General features: G+C 35.8%; 2 protein-coding genes across 3 annotated transcripts; both read right to left on the bottom strand.

Annotated features, from left to right (window-relative positions):
• Window positions 1–1640: 1640 nt before the first annotated feature.
• LOC129290327 (katanin p60 ATPase-containing subunit A1) lies at window positions 1641–6063 on the bottom strand. The gene is made up of 7 exons (XM_054927074.1): window positions 5731–6063; window positions 4718–5186; window positions 3904–4101; window positions 3195–3439; window positions 2687–2845; window positions 2436–2523; window positions 1641–2094 (listed from the first exon to the last, which is right to left on the bottom strand). The coding sequence occupies exons 1-7, from the start codon at window positions 5850–5852 to the stop codon at window positions 1813–1815; spliced, it is 1563 nt and encodes a 520-aa protein (XP_054783049.1). The 5' UTR covers window positions 5853–6063; the 3' UTR covers window positions 1641–1812.
• Window positions 6064–6912: 849 nt separating this feature from the next.
• Window positions 6913–12998, bottom strand: LOC129291262 (aromatic aminotransferase ISS1). Of its 2 annotated transcripts, none has more exons than XM_054928531.1 (10): window positions 12516–12998; window positions 12215–12334; window positions 12040–12087; window positions 11045–11173; window positions 10072–10131; window positions 9430–9586; window positions 9116–9222; window positions 8812–8870; window positions 8399–8507; window positions 6913–7735 (listed from the first exon to the last, which is right to left on the bottom strand). In XM_054928531.1, exons 2-10 carry the CDS (start codon window positions 12275–12277, stop codon window positions 7286–7288), a joined length of 1182 nt encoding a protein of 393 aa, XP_054784506.1. In that variant the 5' UTR covers window positions 12278–12334; window positions 12516–12998; the 3' UTR covers window positions 6913–7285. The 2 variants fall into 2 exon arrangements, with proteins under 2 accessions (XP_054784506.1, XP_054784507.1); XM_054928532.1 differs by having other exon boundaries at window positions 12215–12329.
• Window positions 12999–14715: the final 1717 nt, after the last annotated feature.

Genomic DNA, 14715 nt, shown 5'->3' with positions numbered 1-14715 from the left:
ACACTTCTGCATCTTCCTTCTCCACAGAACAAACCTTTGCATGATTCATCTGCATATATTATTATTATCATTATTTTCCCTTCATATATCCTTAGACAGAGCAGAGGTGGTTACCTTGTAATGGGTTGGACAGTACGAGGCTGCTGGTGAAGACGACGCTGAACAAAACCGTAACAGTAAAAGTACCCATGTTGTACCATTGACCGCTTCCCTGAATATATATAATTTCAACCATTACATGCTGTTTGATATACAGTATATATATAGATATATATAAGCATGAAGAAAGTACTAGAGATATATATATATATATATATATAGAGAGAGAGAGAGAGAGACGCTTTCTTTCTTTCTTGTCATAGCTATTTGATTATTACAGAAAAAGAAAGACTTGCGAGGAGGACTAATTCAATTGACCTTATGTACTTCTTGTCTCTTATTTAATTTCTTCTAATTGGGCTGATCGATATGCATAGTTTTTCAAGAAAGCAGTAGCTGCAATTTCTATGCGATTTACAGTAACGTGGCTCTGTATGGTATATATTTTCATAACCATCGCCGGTTGAATCAGGTGGAAAAAAAATAAATCATATTCATTAAATGAAGTCTAAAATTCGAGTGGTATAAGGATAGGAATAATAAAACTATTGGTTCTTTAAATTTATCTTAATTATCTATTAGTCTATAAAGTTTAATTTTTATCAGTTAAAGTTCCTAAAATTTCATATTCTTGTTTGATGTCATCGGACTAGCAAATTTTTTCTACAACCATGAACAAGTTGTTGCCCTTTAAGTAGTTAAAGACACCATCATCAGTTTGATTATGCAAAATCAATTGGGTAATATCGTTTCTTCATCCAATTAAATTAGTTTTAGTATAATGGATTCATGAGTTAGCTAAATAGACATGGGAAAAAAACAAATCATTTTGTTAGAAAAAGGCCAACTGAGAATATAACTTGTTGCAACAAAATAAACAAAAAATGGTGACAAATTTTTGTAATCAATTTGTCGCCTTAATTTCTCCACGCTTGTGTGACCGTGGCTCAAGGGAAGAAAACGAGAAAGTAATAAATAATAATGAGAGGCGATTATAGCAATGGCTGAGAGTAAAAGCAGACACTCACATATATCCAATATAGTTCGATTTTAGCCATACAAATCTTTGTTGAGATTGCCGCCACCAGCCGTCTTCAAATTACTTAATATTTTAAAATTATATTTCTTCTATTTAAAAATATAAAATATTTTTAATTAAATCCCACTCCTCAATAAAATAATTACTTATTTTTAAATTAATCTAATCTTTTCATACTTATCCCTATTAACACCCTACTATAAATATAAAGTCATTTTCATAAAGGTATTTTTTAAAAAAAATTAATAATTATACCTTAAAAAATTAAAAACATTTTATATTTTTAAACATTCAACTATGCAAAAAATATTTTATATTTTTAAACGAAAAGAATATGTTAGAAGCATACTATCTTTATACAACGATTCATAGAATTGATGTCTCCAGTTTTTCCGCCGAAATTGTGATTCATTATGTTATTTTAACTTTTTTGACCTGGATTATGTTGTTTTAACTGGCATCAATGTATTTACAAATATTCTTACCGTTCGTCGCACACAAGAAAGTAAACGCTAGTTATATTAATGGTTGTTACAGATACAACAGAAGGCCATTCTCTCGAACTCGAAAATTACAAATGCAACCTTCGAGACCACAAATGAACATCAATATAAAGACAAACCATCACACAGCCGAAGAACTAATAAAATTGGTGTCATTCAGTTTTAACCTCATTATGCAGATCCAAATTCAGCAAACCACTTCTCATGACGTTCAATGTCAGCCTGTGAAACACTTCGTTGCACCTTAACCAGAGCTTCTTCAAAATCACACATGGCCACTGGATCCTTTGAAATCTCATCTTTTGACATGTTCTTGATCTCGTCCCGAGTCTTCCCGGCTATCTTACGCCTCATACCATTCAACGAAGCATCGCGACAGACATTTGTCAGATCATCTCCACTATAGCCTTCCGTCCGGCGAGCCACTTCATCTATATTTACATCAGCGGCCACCTGATCCAGCACAGGTTTCATTAGCCTTCCCAAAGTTTTTAAGTGTTTGTTAGCATCAATGAATCTGCTATCATTTCTACAGGCTATTTTCATTAACCACGAGTTGATGATAATCACAAACCAAAACCTTTTTGTCCCAATAAAGACTCAGGAAAACTCAAATTTTAACATAAAACATGATGGCTGAGATATCAAGAAAGAAACTCTACTCGTATAAGTTAAAGCTCTTAAACCACTAAGAAATGTATACATGTGAGTGTGGAATAGAGATATCTTAAAAGAAAATATATAAGGAACTCCATCAATATAAGCAAAGATAGTAATGCTAGATCTCCACTAACCTCTACAGTCTTCAAATTGATCCGGATAAGCTCTTTACGGCTCTCAAAATTTGGAAGAGGAATATATATACGCTTTTCCAATCTTCTCCTGCATTTTATTGAGATCACATGGGATCAGCAAGAGTAGACCAGTACACTCAAAAGAGAATTTCTTAATGAAATTTATTACTAATACTAGATACCAGTTATTATTTTTTTTATCAGTGACAACTAATCATGTTAAGTATAAAAAGGAAACAGGGCGTGCAAACCTTAGTGCCTCATCTATGTCCCATGGGAAGTTAGTGGCAGCCAAAACCATAACTATTTTCCGGGTCCCATCCTCATTTGTGGAACTATTATTTACACCATCAACCTGAACTAGAAGTTCAGACTTCACTCTTCTAGAAGATTCATGCTCACCAGATGCCCTGTTGAAGTAAAAATGAAAAACTAATTCAATCAGGGGTCAAGTCCAAGAATAACAAGAGGGCTCAATTAGTTCTATATTACTCTAAGGTCAACGGGTAATGTGACAGAAGCAACATTAATCCTTTATTCCTTGAACCAGATGCAAAGCAGAGAACAACAATAAGGTGTATGTGCCACAAACAAGGACAAAAAATCAATTATGTTGGGAAAGTGCTCAGAAAAAGCTATTACATGTGGCGGCCTATCCCAGGGTGTGCTTTTGCTTTATTACCTACTTTTCCAAAGCAGCGACTTTGTTTAATTATAATTGTTAAATGAGACGAACACTTGAAAAATAATAAGACTTACCCACGAGCATTGCATAGGGAATCAATCTCATCAATGAAAATTGTACTTGGTGCATAGGCTCTTGCAAGATCAAACAAACATCGCACCATCCGCTCACTTTCTCCACGCCATTTTGAAGCCAAAGTAGCAGAGGAAACATTGAAGAAGGTGGTCCCGCATTCAGTAGCAACGGCTTTAGCTAGCAGGGTCTTCCCAGTTCCTGGTGGACCAAACATCAGAACACCCTTCCATGGTCTCCTAATTCCCTGCAAGCATATAAATCATAAGCTTCACAGTATAGATCAAATGTTTTATTTTTATAGATAGAATAATCAAGAGAAGATTAGCAACTGAAATTCATATGTGAGATACAATAAAGCTTAAAAAATTAGGCCAGTTAAATCTCAGTTAACGTGGTCAAAAAAAAAAAATCTCAGTTAACTTTAGTACAACTTTTAGCATGTCTCGTGAGTTTTTGATTCAGCAAAAGAAATTTATCTGCATATACTTATTTCCTGAGACTGCACAAACAAAGATATTTGAATCAAATAGCATATTTTATGCAATCATATTTCACCAGATTGCCACAATTATTACAAGTTAAAGAATCATTTTGCAACGGGATACCAACTTATCACTCATACATGGACAAAATCTCATACCAAAATTGACATGTATGATTCCAATTCCAACATGCCAAAATTTGGAGAATTCAGGATTAAAAATGTACCTGGAAATATTCAGGCATCCACAGCGGAAGCACAACAGCTTCTTCTAAAAGTCTTTTAGCTTCAGTTAGCCCAGCAACATCATCCCATCTTACCCCAGGAGATGTTTCTAACACATCCCTTTCAAGCATCTCAGCCAAGTCAGGATCAGGACCTTCGTATTGTCCTTTCTTTGATTTACCATCTTCAGCATCACCATTCTATCCATTAAGTAAACAAATTGTGAGAACCGAGCAGTAAATATCTGAGATTAAATGTTTTTAAAACTGGCTGAACCGAGGACATTATCTGTCCAATAATACCCTATTCCTTGATGTTTCATATATAGACAAAAAATAGAATAAAGTCTAGCAAGAAGCAATGCTTATAACTTTTGATGCTGATGCAGGCCCCAAACTTCCTATATACTACAAAAATCTACATATTAGAAGAGAAGAGAAAGAAAAAGAAGCTCATATAAACCAGCTTAAGAGAGAATTAACCATTGAACCAATTATTCGATTCGATTCAACACTGGAAAACTTGAGAGGAAAATTTGTGACCATATATAAACTAGCTTTAAACATCACTTGCTCACACGTGAGGAATATTTTAAGAGAAAAAATATCCTACAAACAGGCTATTCATGGAAAGTGGAAATCAAATTATTAATATTATATCGAATCCATTGACAATTAAATTAGAAATCATATCCATGAACAATGAATTTCCATACTTAATTCTGTAGAAGAATCCATATTCGAGTAACAGAAATGATAAAAAAAGAAAAAACAAAACAAAATAATCGTGCCAATCAGATTGCCTTATAGAGCTTACAACTGAATCAGCCTTGCTAGACTTTCCGGAAACTGTGCCTTTCTTTCCAGTCGTTGATGCCCGGGCTCCTGAGTTAACCCTGCTTGTAGCGCCACTCTTTGCCCCTCGTGCAGTAGTACCTGTTCTTGTAGAGCCTCGAGCCCAAGTCCCATCTTGTGGTGACTTCCGAGTGCCCACTTGACCAGACCTTGTGGGTCTTCTACTTGTATTATCTCGACTGGGTGGCCTCCAGACATCAGGATCATCCATGGGACCACTTGATGAAGTTGGATACTCATCTAATGGTTGAAAAACGAATGACGATTTAGTAGATATCGGAGGTGAAGGAGGTCGTCTACCAGTAGGGGTTTCTTTAAAAGCCCTCCTCTCTGCATCTAGTTGCTTTACAACTTCTGTTTCTTCAGAAATGGCTTTCTTAGCATTCATCCATTTTGTCCGAACTAAAGGGTCATCAACGGTGCTTAGGTGCCTGAAATCATAGTTCAATCTTCAACAGGTGGAAAGAAATTCAAACCACCAAACTAACTTAATTACGTGATAACCAACATTATGTTTCAAACCCAATTAACATCAAGACACGTGTCCTAATAAATCTATGAATGTCCTTCAAATACTCGTTATCAGTGCTTCAAAATGATGCAATAATAAGCACTTGGAAACTTTAATTTATGGTGATGGCCCTGTAATCAGTCACAAAGCCAAAGACTTCGAGGATTACAACGTCAAATGATGCTGCAATTGCTCGTAGCAATTACGATATGCTTAAATCCAGAAGTTTTTCTTAATGCATTCGCCAGTTCTTCTCTTTCACAAGATGATTATCCGCCAAAAAAAAAATCCCCTGATAAACATAATTTGAACAATCCAACCAAATTGCCATTTTCGCGAAGTGGTAAAAAGATTCAACAAATCCGAACGTTTCAAGGTCACTGACCGTTGAACCATACGAAAATAAAACCAATAAAATATAAAATAATAACCTAGAAATAAGTTACGGGGGGAAGAAAGAATACTTGTTGATCTGTGCGACTGCCCCATCGAAGAAGATGATAGAGGTGTCATAGAGTCCTTCAAGAGCGTAGTCTCTCGCCAATTTGATGTGCTCTTGCAAGCCCGCCAATGAGGTCCCTCCCATTTTTCCTTCTCTCAGATTTATTCAAAGGAACCCTAAAGGTAACAACTTTTTAGTTCAAAAAAACTGTGAGATCATATGAAAACTATAACCTCAACGGATCCCAGATGCTCCCTCTCCCTCTTCCCCCCTTCGCTGTGAAAAAGCAGTGAGGAGAGAAGGAGTTCGACGGCGGCGTTTAAACGTCGAGGAACGGACAGGGAAAGTGAATGAAATGACGAAATTGTCCCTAACACCTTCGGATATTCACAGAAACACGTATGGCGCACTCGTGCTTGAATGATCAGAGTCGTTGGGTTGGACCCACATGCCAGCAACAACTTTGCTTATCATAACTGAAATCACGTTGCAACGTTACGTGGCCCAGTGTACCCAACCCCATTATGCATATCTCTACCCTTTTTCATTTCTTTTTCAAGTTTCTTTTTTTTTCTCTCTCTCTCTCTCTTTCTTCGGCCTCGTTCTTCTTTCGATTTGAAATATTAAATCCAAAAGTTGTTGAGTTTATAGATCAAACAGCATAGAGATTCTTCAGCATAACTGAAAGCACTTTGGCCAAAAAAAAAAAAGCAAAACTGAAATTACTACCAACGGTTGGCTGCTATAATCTTTCTTGATGTTGCTAGCACTCTCCAACGTTATAATTTGATGACCACGTACCAACCTTTTTTGGCCAATGTATTGTTGTAACCAAACACGTAACATGCAATCAAATTATAAGCATTCATAACAAGAAATAAGCAGCACACTCCTGATACAAAAATTGTCACATATTTGGACTTATATCCTTAAGCACGTCATAAACATGACAGACCGCAATAATGCAGTGACATGGCAAAACACTCATTTTTCCAGTGTTGAAATATGGATCCACTTGATCAGCTAAACCAATTAACCATTAGCACAGCACCTTGATTAATTTAATAAAATACTTTGTTCATTATCAGTTTAACCTCAATTTTAACCATTAACCTTTAACATAATATCTTAACCAATTCAATAATCAACTTAAATTTCAATCCTTATTTTTGGGGAGAACAAGTTAATAAATAACAACACAAGGTAAAGATATTGTGTGAACCATTCATTGGCTTATTGGCAAGGACAAATAAGCTTTTCATCTTCATATGAAACTGGGGATGTCAACAAATTGCAAACTTAGTGCAGAACTCTATCAGCCACGCTAGAAGTTAACCCTCTGAGGAAGCATAGAACAAATTTTGCATGTTTCAGTATCCATTGAAAAATGATAATGACATGACAAATCCTGGCTACTCTTAAAGCTTTGCCAGGTAGAGAGTAAATTCCTCAATTATTTAAAATCCACTATGAAATGGATTTTGCTCTTGAATTTTTTTCTATCATTGTTCACTTCGATATAATATTAGTCTTGGCTTGGAAAGCTATCAAGGATTGGAAAGCTATCAAGGACACTACTACACTAAACCATCTTTAACAAGTTCTTCCAAGCCTCTCTTGAGCTTTTCTGCAGCAGCTCTGCAATCATTCTCTGTCAAGCCTCCAAATGAAATGCGAAGATTCCCCGGACACCCACAAGCGCTTCCCGGAATAACAGCAATCCCGTGCTTGTGAGCAAGCCAGCGAACGACTTTGAAATCGTCAGCATGGCCATCTGGCAGCTTTGCCCATAAGTATATAGCTCCTTCCCCTCCTTTTACAGAACCTTCGCCAAGAGGGGCCAGCGCCTCCAAAACGATTTCCCGGTTCTTCACAAGACCCTGTACTCTCTCTGTAACCCACTCAGGACCCATTTCTAATGAGTGAAGAGCGAGGTGCTGTGAGATAATCGAAGCACAGATCGGAATGTTGTCTTGGACTTTGAGAAGCTGGGCAGCAAAACCTTCTACTTCAGATGGATATGCTATCTGCAACAACCAAATAATATTAGTCTAGAGTTCCTTTAGCTAGCATTAACAAACCTATGAAAGCTTATGTTCTCTGCAGCAGAAAAAAGTAACTAAAAGAATATATCACAAGCAGCTTCTGAAAATTACCAACCCAGAACATAATTTTTGAGGTTGCAGACTTGGGAGACGTAAATTACTTCTTAAAACTTGAAAGTTCTAGGAAAAATATAACTTTTAGCCCCTGAACTTTCTCTCAATTATCAATATTCTAGGAAAAATATGACTTTTAGCCCCTGAACTTTCTCTCAATTATCAATTCAATCCCTGAACTTTGACTTAGAACAACTTTATCCTTTTAGTTCATTGAGTTAAAGGATTATAAGGACCAAGTTGTTCCAAATCAAGAAACTAAGGAGACTGGGTTGTTTTAGGTCCAGAAACCGTAGAAAATGAGTTGTTCTAAGTTACAAAGTTCAGAGACTAAATAATCGAGAAAAAGTTTAGGAATCAAAAGTTATATTTTTCCAAAATTCCAAGCAGAATCACTTTGAAGACAATAAAGAATATCGGTATGGTCAACCCATCAGGAAATCCAATGTTCACCAGAAATAGTCATACAAACTTCAATGATTTTGTCACCTGCTAATGAAAATAATTATACGTATAAGAAGTAATTCTTACATATCCCACACGCCACCCCATCATTCCATACGCTTTTGAGAAAGAGAAAATGTTAACGATGTGATTTCCCTCAACACAAGTGTGCTTCAGACCATCATACATAAAATACCTGTATCATATTTTTATTCATAGAAGAAACAATTAGAATATAAACCTGCAATGCAAGTGAAAGGTTTAGAGACATTAGTAAGAGAATCTTCAAGACAACCCTTGATGAATATCACCATAACTGAATCAATGATTTAGCATTTCATGAACAGTATGACTCTGTATAATGTCTCGGTGATATTCAGAAACATGGCAAATATGTACAAGACTGTGATATCCTTGACATTCTTTCTATTCACTTTTGCCAACCATCAAAGAAATAAAATAAAATTACTGCCGTTATGATTGTAGCATTACAAACTTACTCATATGTATTATCAACAACAAGCCAAGAGCCAGCGTTCTTGCAAAGATCCGAAATCCTCTGGCGAAGTAAGAGAAAGCAAATTGCTCAGAAATTTAAAAAAAAAAAATTCAGGGGTCAGTTTTAAATTCCTTGCACAATTTAGCCAACAAAGACAAATACTAGAAACCATATATCAAACACATGGTTGCATTAGAAACTTCCAAAGAAAGTGAAAAAGACAAAACTGGAATGGAAAATCCCAAATTTTTTGACAAAATCAGAACAGTAACAAATATTGCAGTCAAAGAGGTGAAGAGGGAAACCCTAAGGAGAGGATCTGGAATATAGGTTCCTGTTGGGTTGCCCGGATTAACAACAGTGACAAGCTTTGGGGTAGGTTTAGTTTCTGATAATATCCTTTCCAACCAATCTGAAAAACAAAACAAAGAACAAAATTGCAGAAGGAACTGTACGTTAAGACTAATGTCAAAGATCTTAATAATAAGTTGGTCATCCACAATTTTTGCAGCAAGAATAAGAGACTGCTTTGTGCGGATAGTTTCTCATTAGCATGTACTACTTGGACTTAAATATAAATAGAATCACAGGAAAGAGTATGCTCTATCAGAATTCTTACCTGCATCTGGATGAAGTGTTTTGGGGTCACCAGGACCCACAAGTATATTGGTGACGCCAGTCATCTGGAAGGACATGTAGGAGTTGAAATAGTAAGGTGCAAACATAACCACTGAATCCCCCGCATCACACAGTGTAAGGACTAAATTCACAAAGGCCTGCATTTGCACTAGGTGTTAATACTGCAGATATCATTGAATGAGTACCACTTTGGTTGAAAGATAGAAACTACACCGGTCAAGTAAAGCTATGGGTGCTCAGTAAATAATCATTGGTCATAAATTACAAGATCAAATATTCAATTATAGCTAACACTAATGATGAATTGAACAGCTCAAGGTACAGTACAGTTCATCGTGATGGTTACAGAAAGCCCTCCCTCTCCTGTTAGGTCCAAGGCCCATTCAAGACGCCATAATAATACAGCAAGCAAAAGCAGCTAAAATGTGATGGTTAAATATCAAATTTTAGGTGACAACAAGCAAGGCACCAGTACACTTATAATGAGTAAGCATACGAAGTCTATGGAAGTCAAATACTTGTCATGTCCTTTTCTTCAAAAACCATATGTGCTCTCTTTTTCTGTTCTGATAACAATACTGAGCATACAGGTAAAATTATATAATAAGGCGCCATTAGTCACCTGATTTGCACCAGCTGTAACCATCACTGAAGACTTCTGCAAATTATTTTCACGATGCAACTGCATTGAAAAAAAAAACAAAACAAAACAAAACAGAAGAACCAATTGAAATGATAACCAAGATCCATTCTCAGATTTACTAAATTTCAGAAACTGAGTGCAATAAGAATGCAAAAAGCCATATAACAAAAGCCATTCACGTTGAATAAATAATAAAGAAGAGGGGGAAAGGCTTATTCAAAACATAGATGATGGGAGAAAACTGACTGGAACAAGGCCGGTTATAACACAATGAAATGATCTTTGTAGGTAAAAGTTTGTCTGTATTGGAAGCTATGAGAAAGAGTTACGATCTAACTGTGAACAAAGAAAGAAACAAGCAAATCAAAAGTCCAAAACACAAAGCAATTTGCGACAATTATATAAAGCAAACAAAAACCAAACATTGAGAGAGCTAAGCATCCCATCTAAACTAAACCCCAACAAATTCAGAGGCAAAGGCCTGATCCTGAACTGCAGAATTGATCAACTCAATCCCAATGTAATCAATTATGCCAAAGCTGAATAAAATTAACACTGGGTGAATTTTTCTTCCTAAATTCAAATTAATAATTGATTCATATCCATGTCCCATTAGTATATTCAAAAATTACCAGTAAGTATCTATCAAATATCTTTCCAGTCTCACATGTCGCCAGAATATAATGTTATGGATTCTAAATAATGAAACATTTTAATATATCCCTCAAGATATCACAAATCACCTCAGCTTGATCATATCTACTCTTTGATCCATAAATTATCAATTCAAGTTAAGGTAGAAGAAAATATCGCATATGACTCAAAAAGGTTATATGTTGAATAGAACAAAACAAAATAATGCCCCCATTCTCAAACGACGATATCCAATCAAATAGGCATAGTCTTCTAGGCGCAATTTGGAGGATAAAACTTGACCAGTTTAGCAGTTTACCTTTCTGATTAATGCCTCTCTAAGTTCAGGAATACCATCATCAGCACCATAGCGACTAATTGAAGGCTCCCATACAAGTTCTTTCACCCTGTCCAATGCTTGCTTTGGAGGTTGCCAATGAACCACCCCCTGCAGCAGAGAAATTTCATTTAGCCTGTTAAAGATTGTAGACACAACAAAGGCAAATAATAAATTAAAAAACTAGCCAAATACTTTCAGCAGTCAGAGCAATAAAAGCTGTTGAGAAAGCTCCTTTTGATAACTTAAAACATGCAGACCCACATACAGAGGTTAGTTAAAAACAGACCCAGAATCAGGGTTGCATTACTTCGACTTTCAGCTTACAATATTAAATTTAAAGTCTGCAAACTTTTAGTACTTTAGCAAAGCATTACAATATTATATTAAACAATTCTGGTCCTCAATAAATTTTCAGCGTCTAATTTAGGCAGAAATTGCCTTTGACAACTTATCCAGAGTGGCCTCAACAATAATAGTTCCGGCTAAGTAGCCCAAAATGATTGACATGATAACGCTTTCTTGTATGCTTTTCTAATTTGCCTCTTTTCATTTAGCATGCTTTTTTTTTTTTTTTTACCTCCTAGGAAATAAGGTGGCAAAATTTTCATGATCATGCCATTCTAACTCAAATTATATCATCCAAGAAATGTGGCCTATAAGTGCAGAAAGCATCTTTTAAACTGCCTCAAAGTCGCAACAGATTTATAATATAAGACTGCACAAGTTTCGAACACCGCCATCAAAACCCTCCACCAAACCCGCCCTGTTCTTGAGTAGTAGTATGAAAGTCGTAAGAACTATCATTTCTCGGTATCACCATATTACACCAGACTCCCAAGCTAGCTAGGTTAGTTTATAATCAGACATTGGAAACCAAAACCATTAAAAAACGTTTCCCTTTTCTATTTAACTCCGTGGTCATCACTGAGAGATTACATTAACAATACAATCATTGGGAACGGAGAGAGAAAAACCTGGGCCAAGGACACAGCATTCTTGGCTCCTCGAAGCAATTCCTGCATCTGCAAGCACATGACAAACAATTCATATCCACATTCATTGTTAATAATAACAATAACTTCACAAGTTCAACTTACAAATAAGAGAAGGTTAAAAAATGAAATGAAATTAAGTGACTTTCTTGAGTACCTTAACCATGATCGGCATCTCGGTTTCCAAAGCCCTCCTTGCAAGATTTCCGTACGAACCCATATCAACTTCCCCGTTTCTCAGGCCCCAAGAGCACCCAATTCTCTTGCAAGGTCTTACCTAACCAAAAGGAACAAACTTTCAAATCCTTGGCGTCGGAATTGAATAAATTATCTCAATAAAGGTGGCTTTTTCAGCTACAAGAAATCCACTTTAGCACGCTTCAGCAAACCCCATTATGGGAAATATGCAAAAGGAAAGGTACAGCCCTTTTCTTTTACGGGCTTTTTGTATGACTTACCCTGTCAACAACTCGCAGCCGGAATTTTGACGAAACTGGTCAGCTTCCACTAAAAGATTGAACGGATTAAAAATCTCAATTTACCCACTAACAATCTAGTTGGTTTTTCTATTTCGAGAGTAATTGTACGTCAAGCTTTGAAAATAATCCCTCCAGAATGTTTTTATCTTCGGATTAAAAGAGACGATATATTTAGGTAATTACGCGCGGGATCTCCGGGAATCACGCAACAAATGTGTATTATACGCTTTCCTTCTTCAATTGCAATTAAGAATAAGAAAAACAGAGCAAGCTGGCCCAAAAGGAAACTGACAGAACGAGCTCAGAAAATAATTTGCAGAATTTCTGGGGGAAAACTTTACAATCCCTTTTGGAAGCTATGAAATTATGGAAATTTTCATCCCGGGTTCGCAGAAAGCGGGGGGAACTGAAAGTGGAAAAGACAAGCTGGAGATGAATTCCCGAGACGACAGAGAATCTTCGAAAAAATGCCGTGCGAATAATAGCATTGGGCTTCTTTTCAACAAAATTACAGCCCCAAAAAATAAAAAAAAAGTTGGCAAAAGAGTTTTTTGGATTTTGTCGCGTACGATTAGCCTTCGCTTTATCTCTCCATCGGTACCACCTGATCGGGGCCCTGAGTCATGCAGATGAAGACAAAGTAGCAGAGGGCCACCAAAACGAGGGTCGTACGTTGTGCACATGATGAGTATGACTAATGTTTTGCGTTTTAGGGGCATTTAAGTTAAACGACATTATATCTCCTGTACGAAGACTTTGGCCATCTTTCTCCCCAACGACCGAGCACTGGAACCATTTCTTCGAAGAGATTTTTTGCGCATTTATACCGAAACATCTGGAAAAAGAGAGACGTAAAGCCATTTATTTTGTCAGGTCAAAAAAAAAAAAAGCCATTTATTTTGACTCATGAGCTCTTGCCAAAGACATCACATCACCTCCACTTGCGCTGTGCACCCAACATATGATCCATGACCTTAATCTTCAACTAAGGCTCAACTGTACGCCATCAATCAAGACATAGCTCTTGATAGATGGTTCTCGCCTGATCTTAATTAGATTATACTTGATATTTGATTGATCAGTAAATAGCAATAGAAATGCCACTTGTAGTGGCCTCATATAAGATAATTAAGAAAATCAGTTAAAGGATCTATCTAACAATAAATACTCTCGTTATCAAGGTTTTAAAAACCGGACCAATCATTGAACCGGACGAGGCACTAGTTCACAGTTCATTAGTCGAATCGTGGTCAAATCGAGATCGAACCGGTTGATATTAAAATAATATATTTTTAATTTATGTATCATAATTAAATAAAAATACATTTAAATATGCATTTTTTTAAAAATATATTATAGATGCTTGATAATATAATTTTTTATTGATAAATACATAATTAATATTAATTATAACTGAAGCTTTTCATTTAAATATCAAGAAAGATGTAATTTAATTTTAATTTTAATTTATTTTTTATTTTTTTATTTTTTCTGATTATTTCATGAGAACCGGTCCGATTTTTGTCCGGTTTTACCTGTTTTTCACCGGTTAAACCAGTTGTTGACCGGTTCTGTACTGACCGGTTTTTAAGAGTCGACCGAACTGGATCAGGAACCGGTTTCCAGTTCAACCAGTTGAACCGACCGGTTCGGTCCGGTTTTTAAAACCCTGCTCGTTATCATCCAAAGTGACTTCAGGATATTCTCAAAGAACTTTATTAAAAAAAAAGTTATTCGAAGTCAATTTTTATTTTGACTTTTTTAAAATTCTTACACTCATTCAGATCTAATACAATTTCACCTTTAATCATCTCCCCTTTGAAACTTTGAAGAAAGCTAGGGACTTTATTATAAGAGATATTAAATGATCATCTTCAACCATATGTTTAAAAAAGTTAATAAATGTATAAATTAGTTTGTTTATGAAGCTTTTTTTTATTTGTTAAACTTTTTGTGGCTTTTTATTAGAAAATAACAATAACAATATTTATTTATTTATTTTATATATTTTTGAGTCATTACAATTTAGTTATCAATTTAACTCCTCCAACTCAATTGCTCGAATTTCATCCATTTAATCCGTCACTCCCTATATTTCATCGCTCAATTACAATTCAACCTTGAAAAATTAGACATTTTCTATGCTTTTGTTTGGGGTGGGAAAAACCAGAGATGAGAG

This window comes from Prosopis cineraria, unplaced genomic scaffold (genome assembly GCF_029017545.1).
Source record: "Prosopis cineraria cultivar Desert tree isolate PC_DT_omini unplaced genomic scaffold, ASM2901754v1 PC13, whole genome shotgun sequence".
NCBI lineage: Eukaryota > Viridiplantae > Streptophyta > Magnoliopsida > Fabales > Fabaceae > Prosopis > Prosopis cineraria.
The sequence above is the reverse complement of the archived record's forward strand: the minus strand, read 5'-3'. Positions and strand labels throughout refer to the sequence as shown.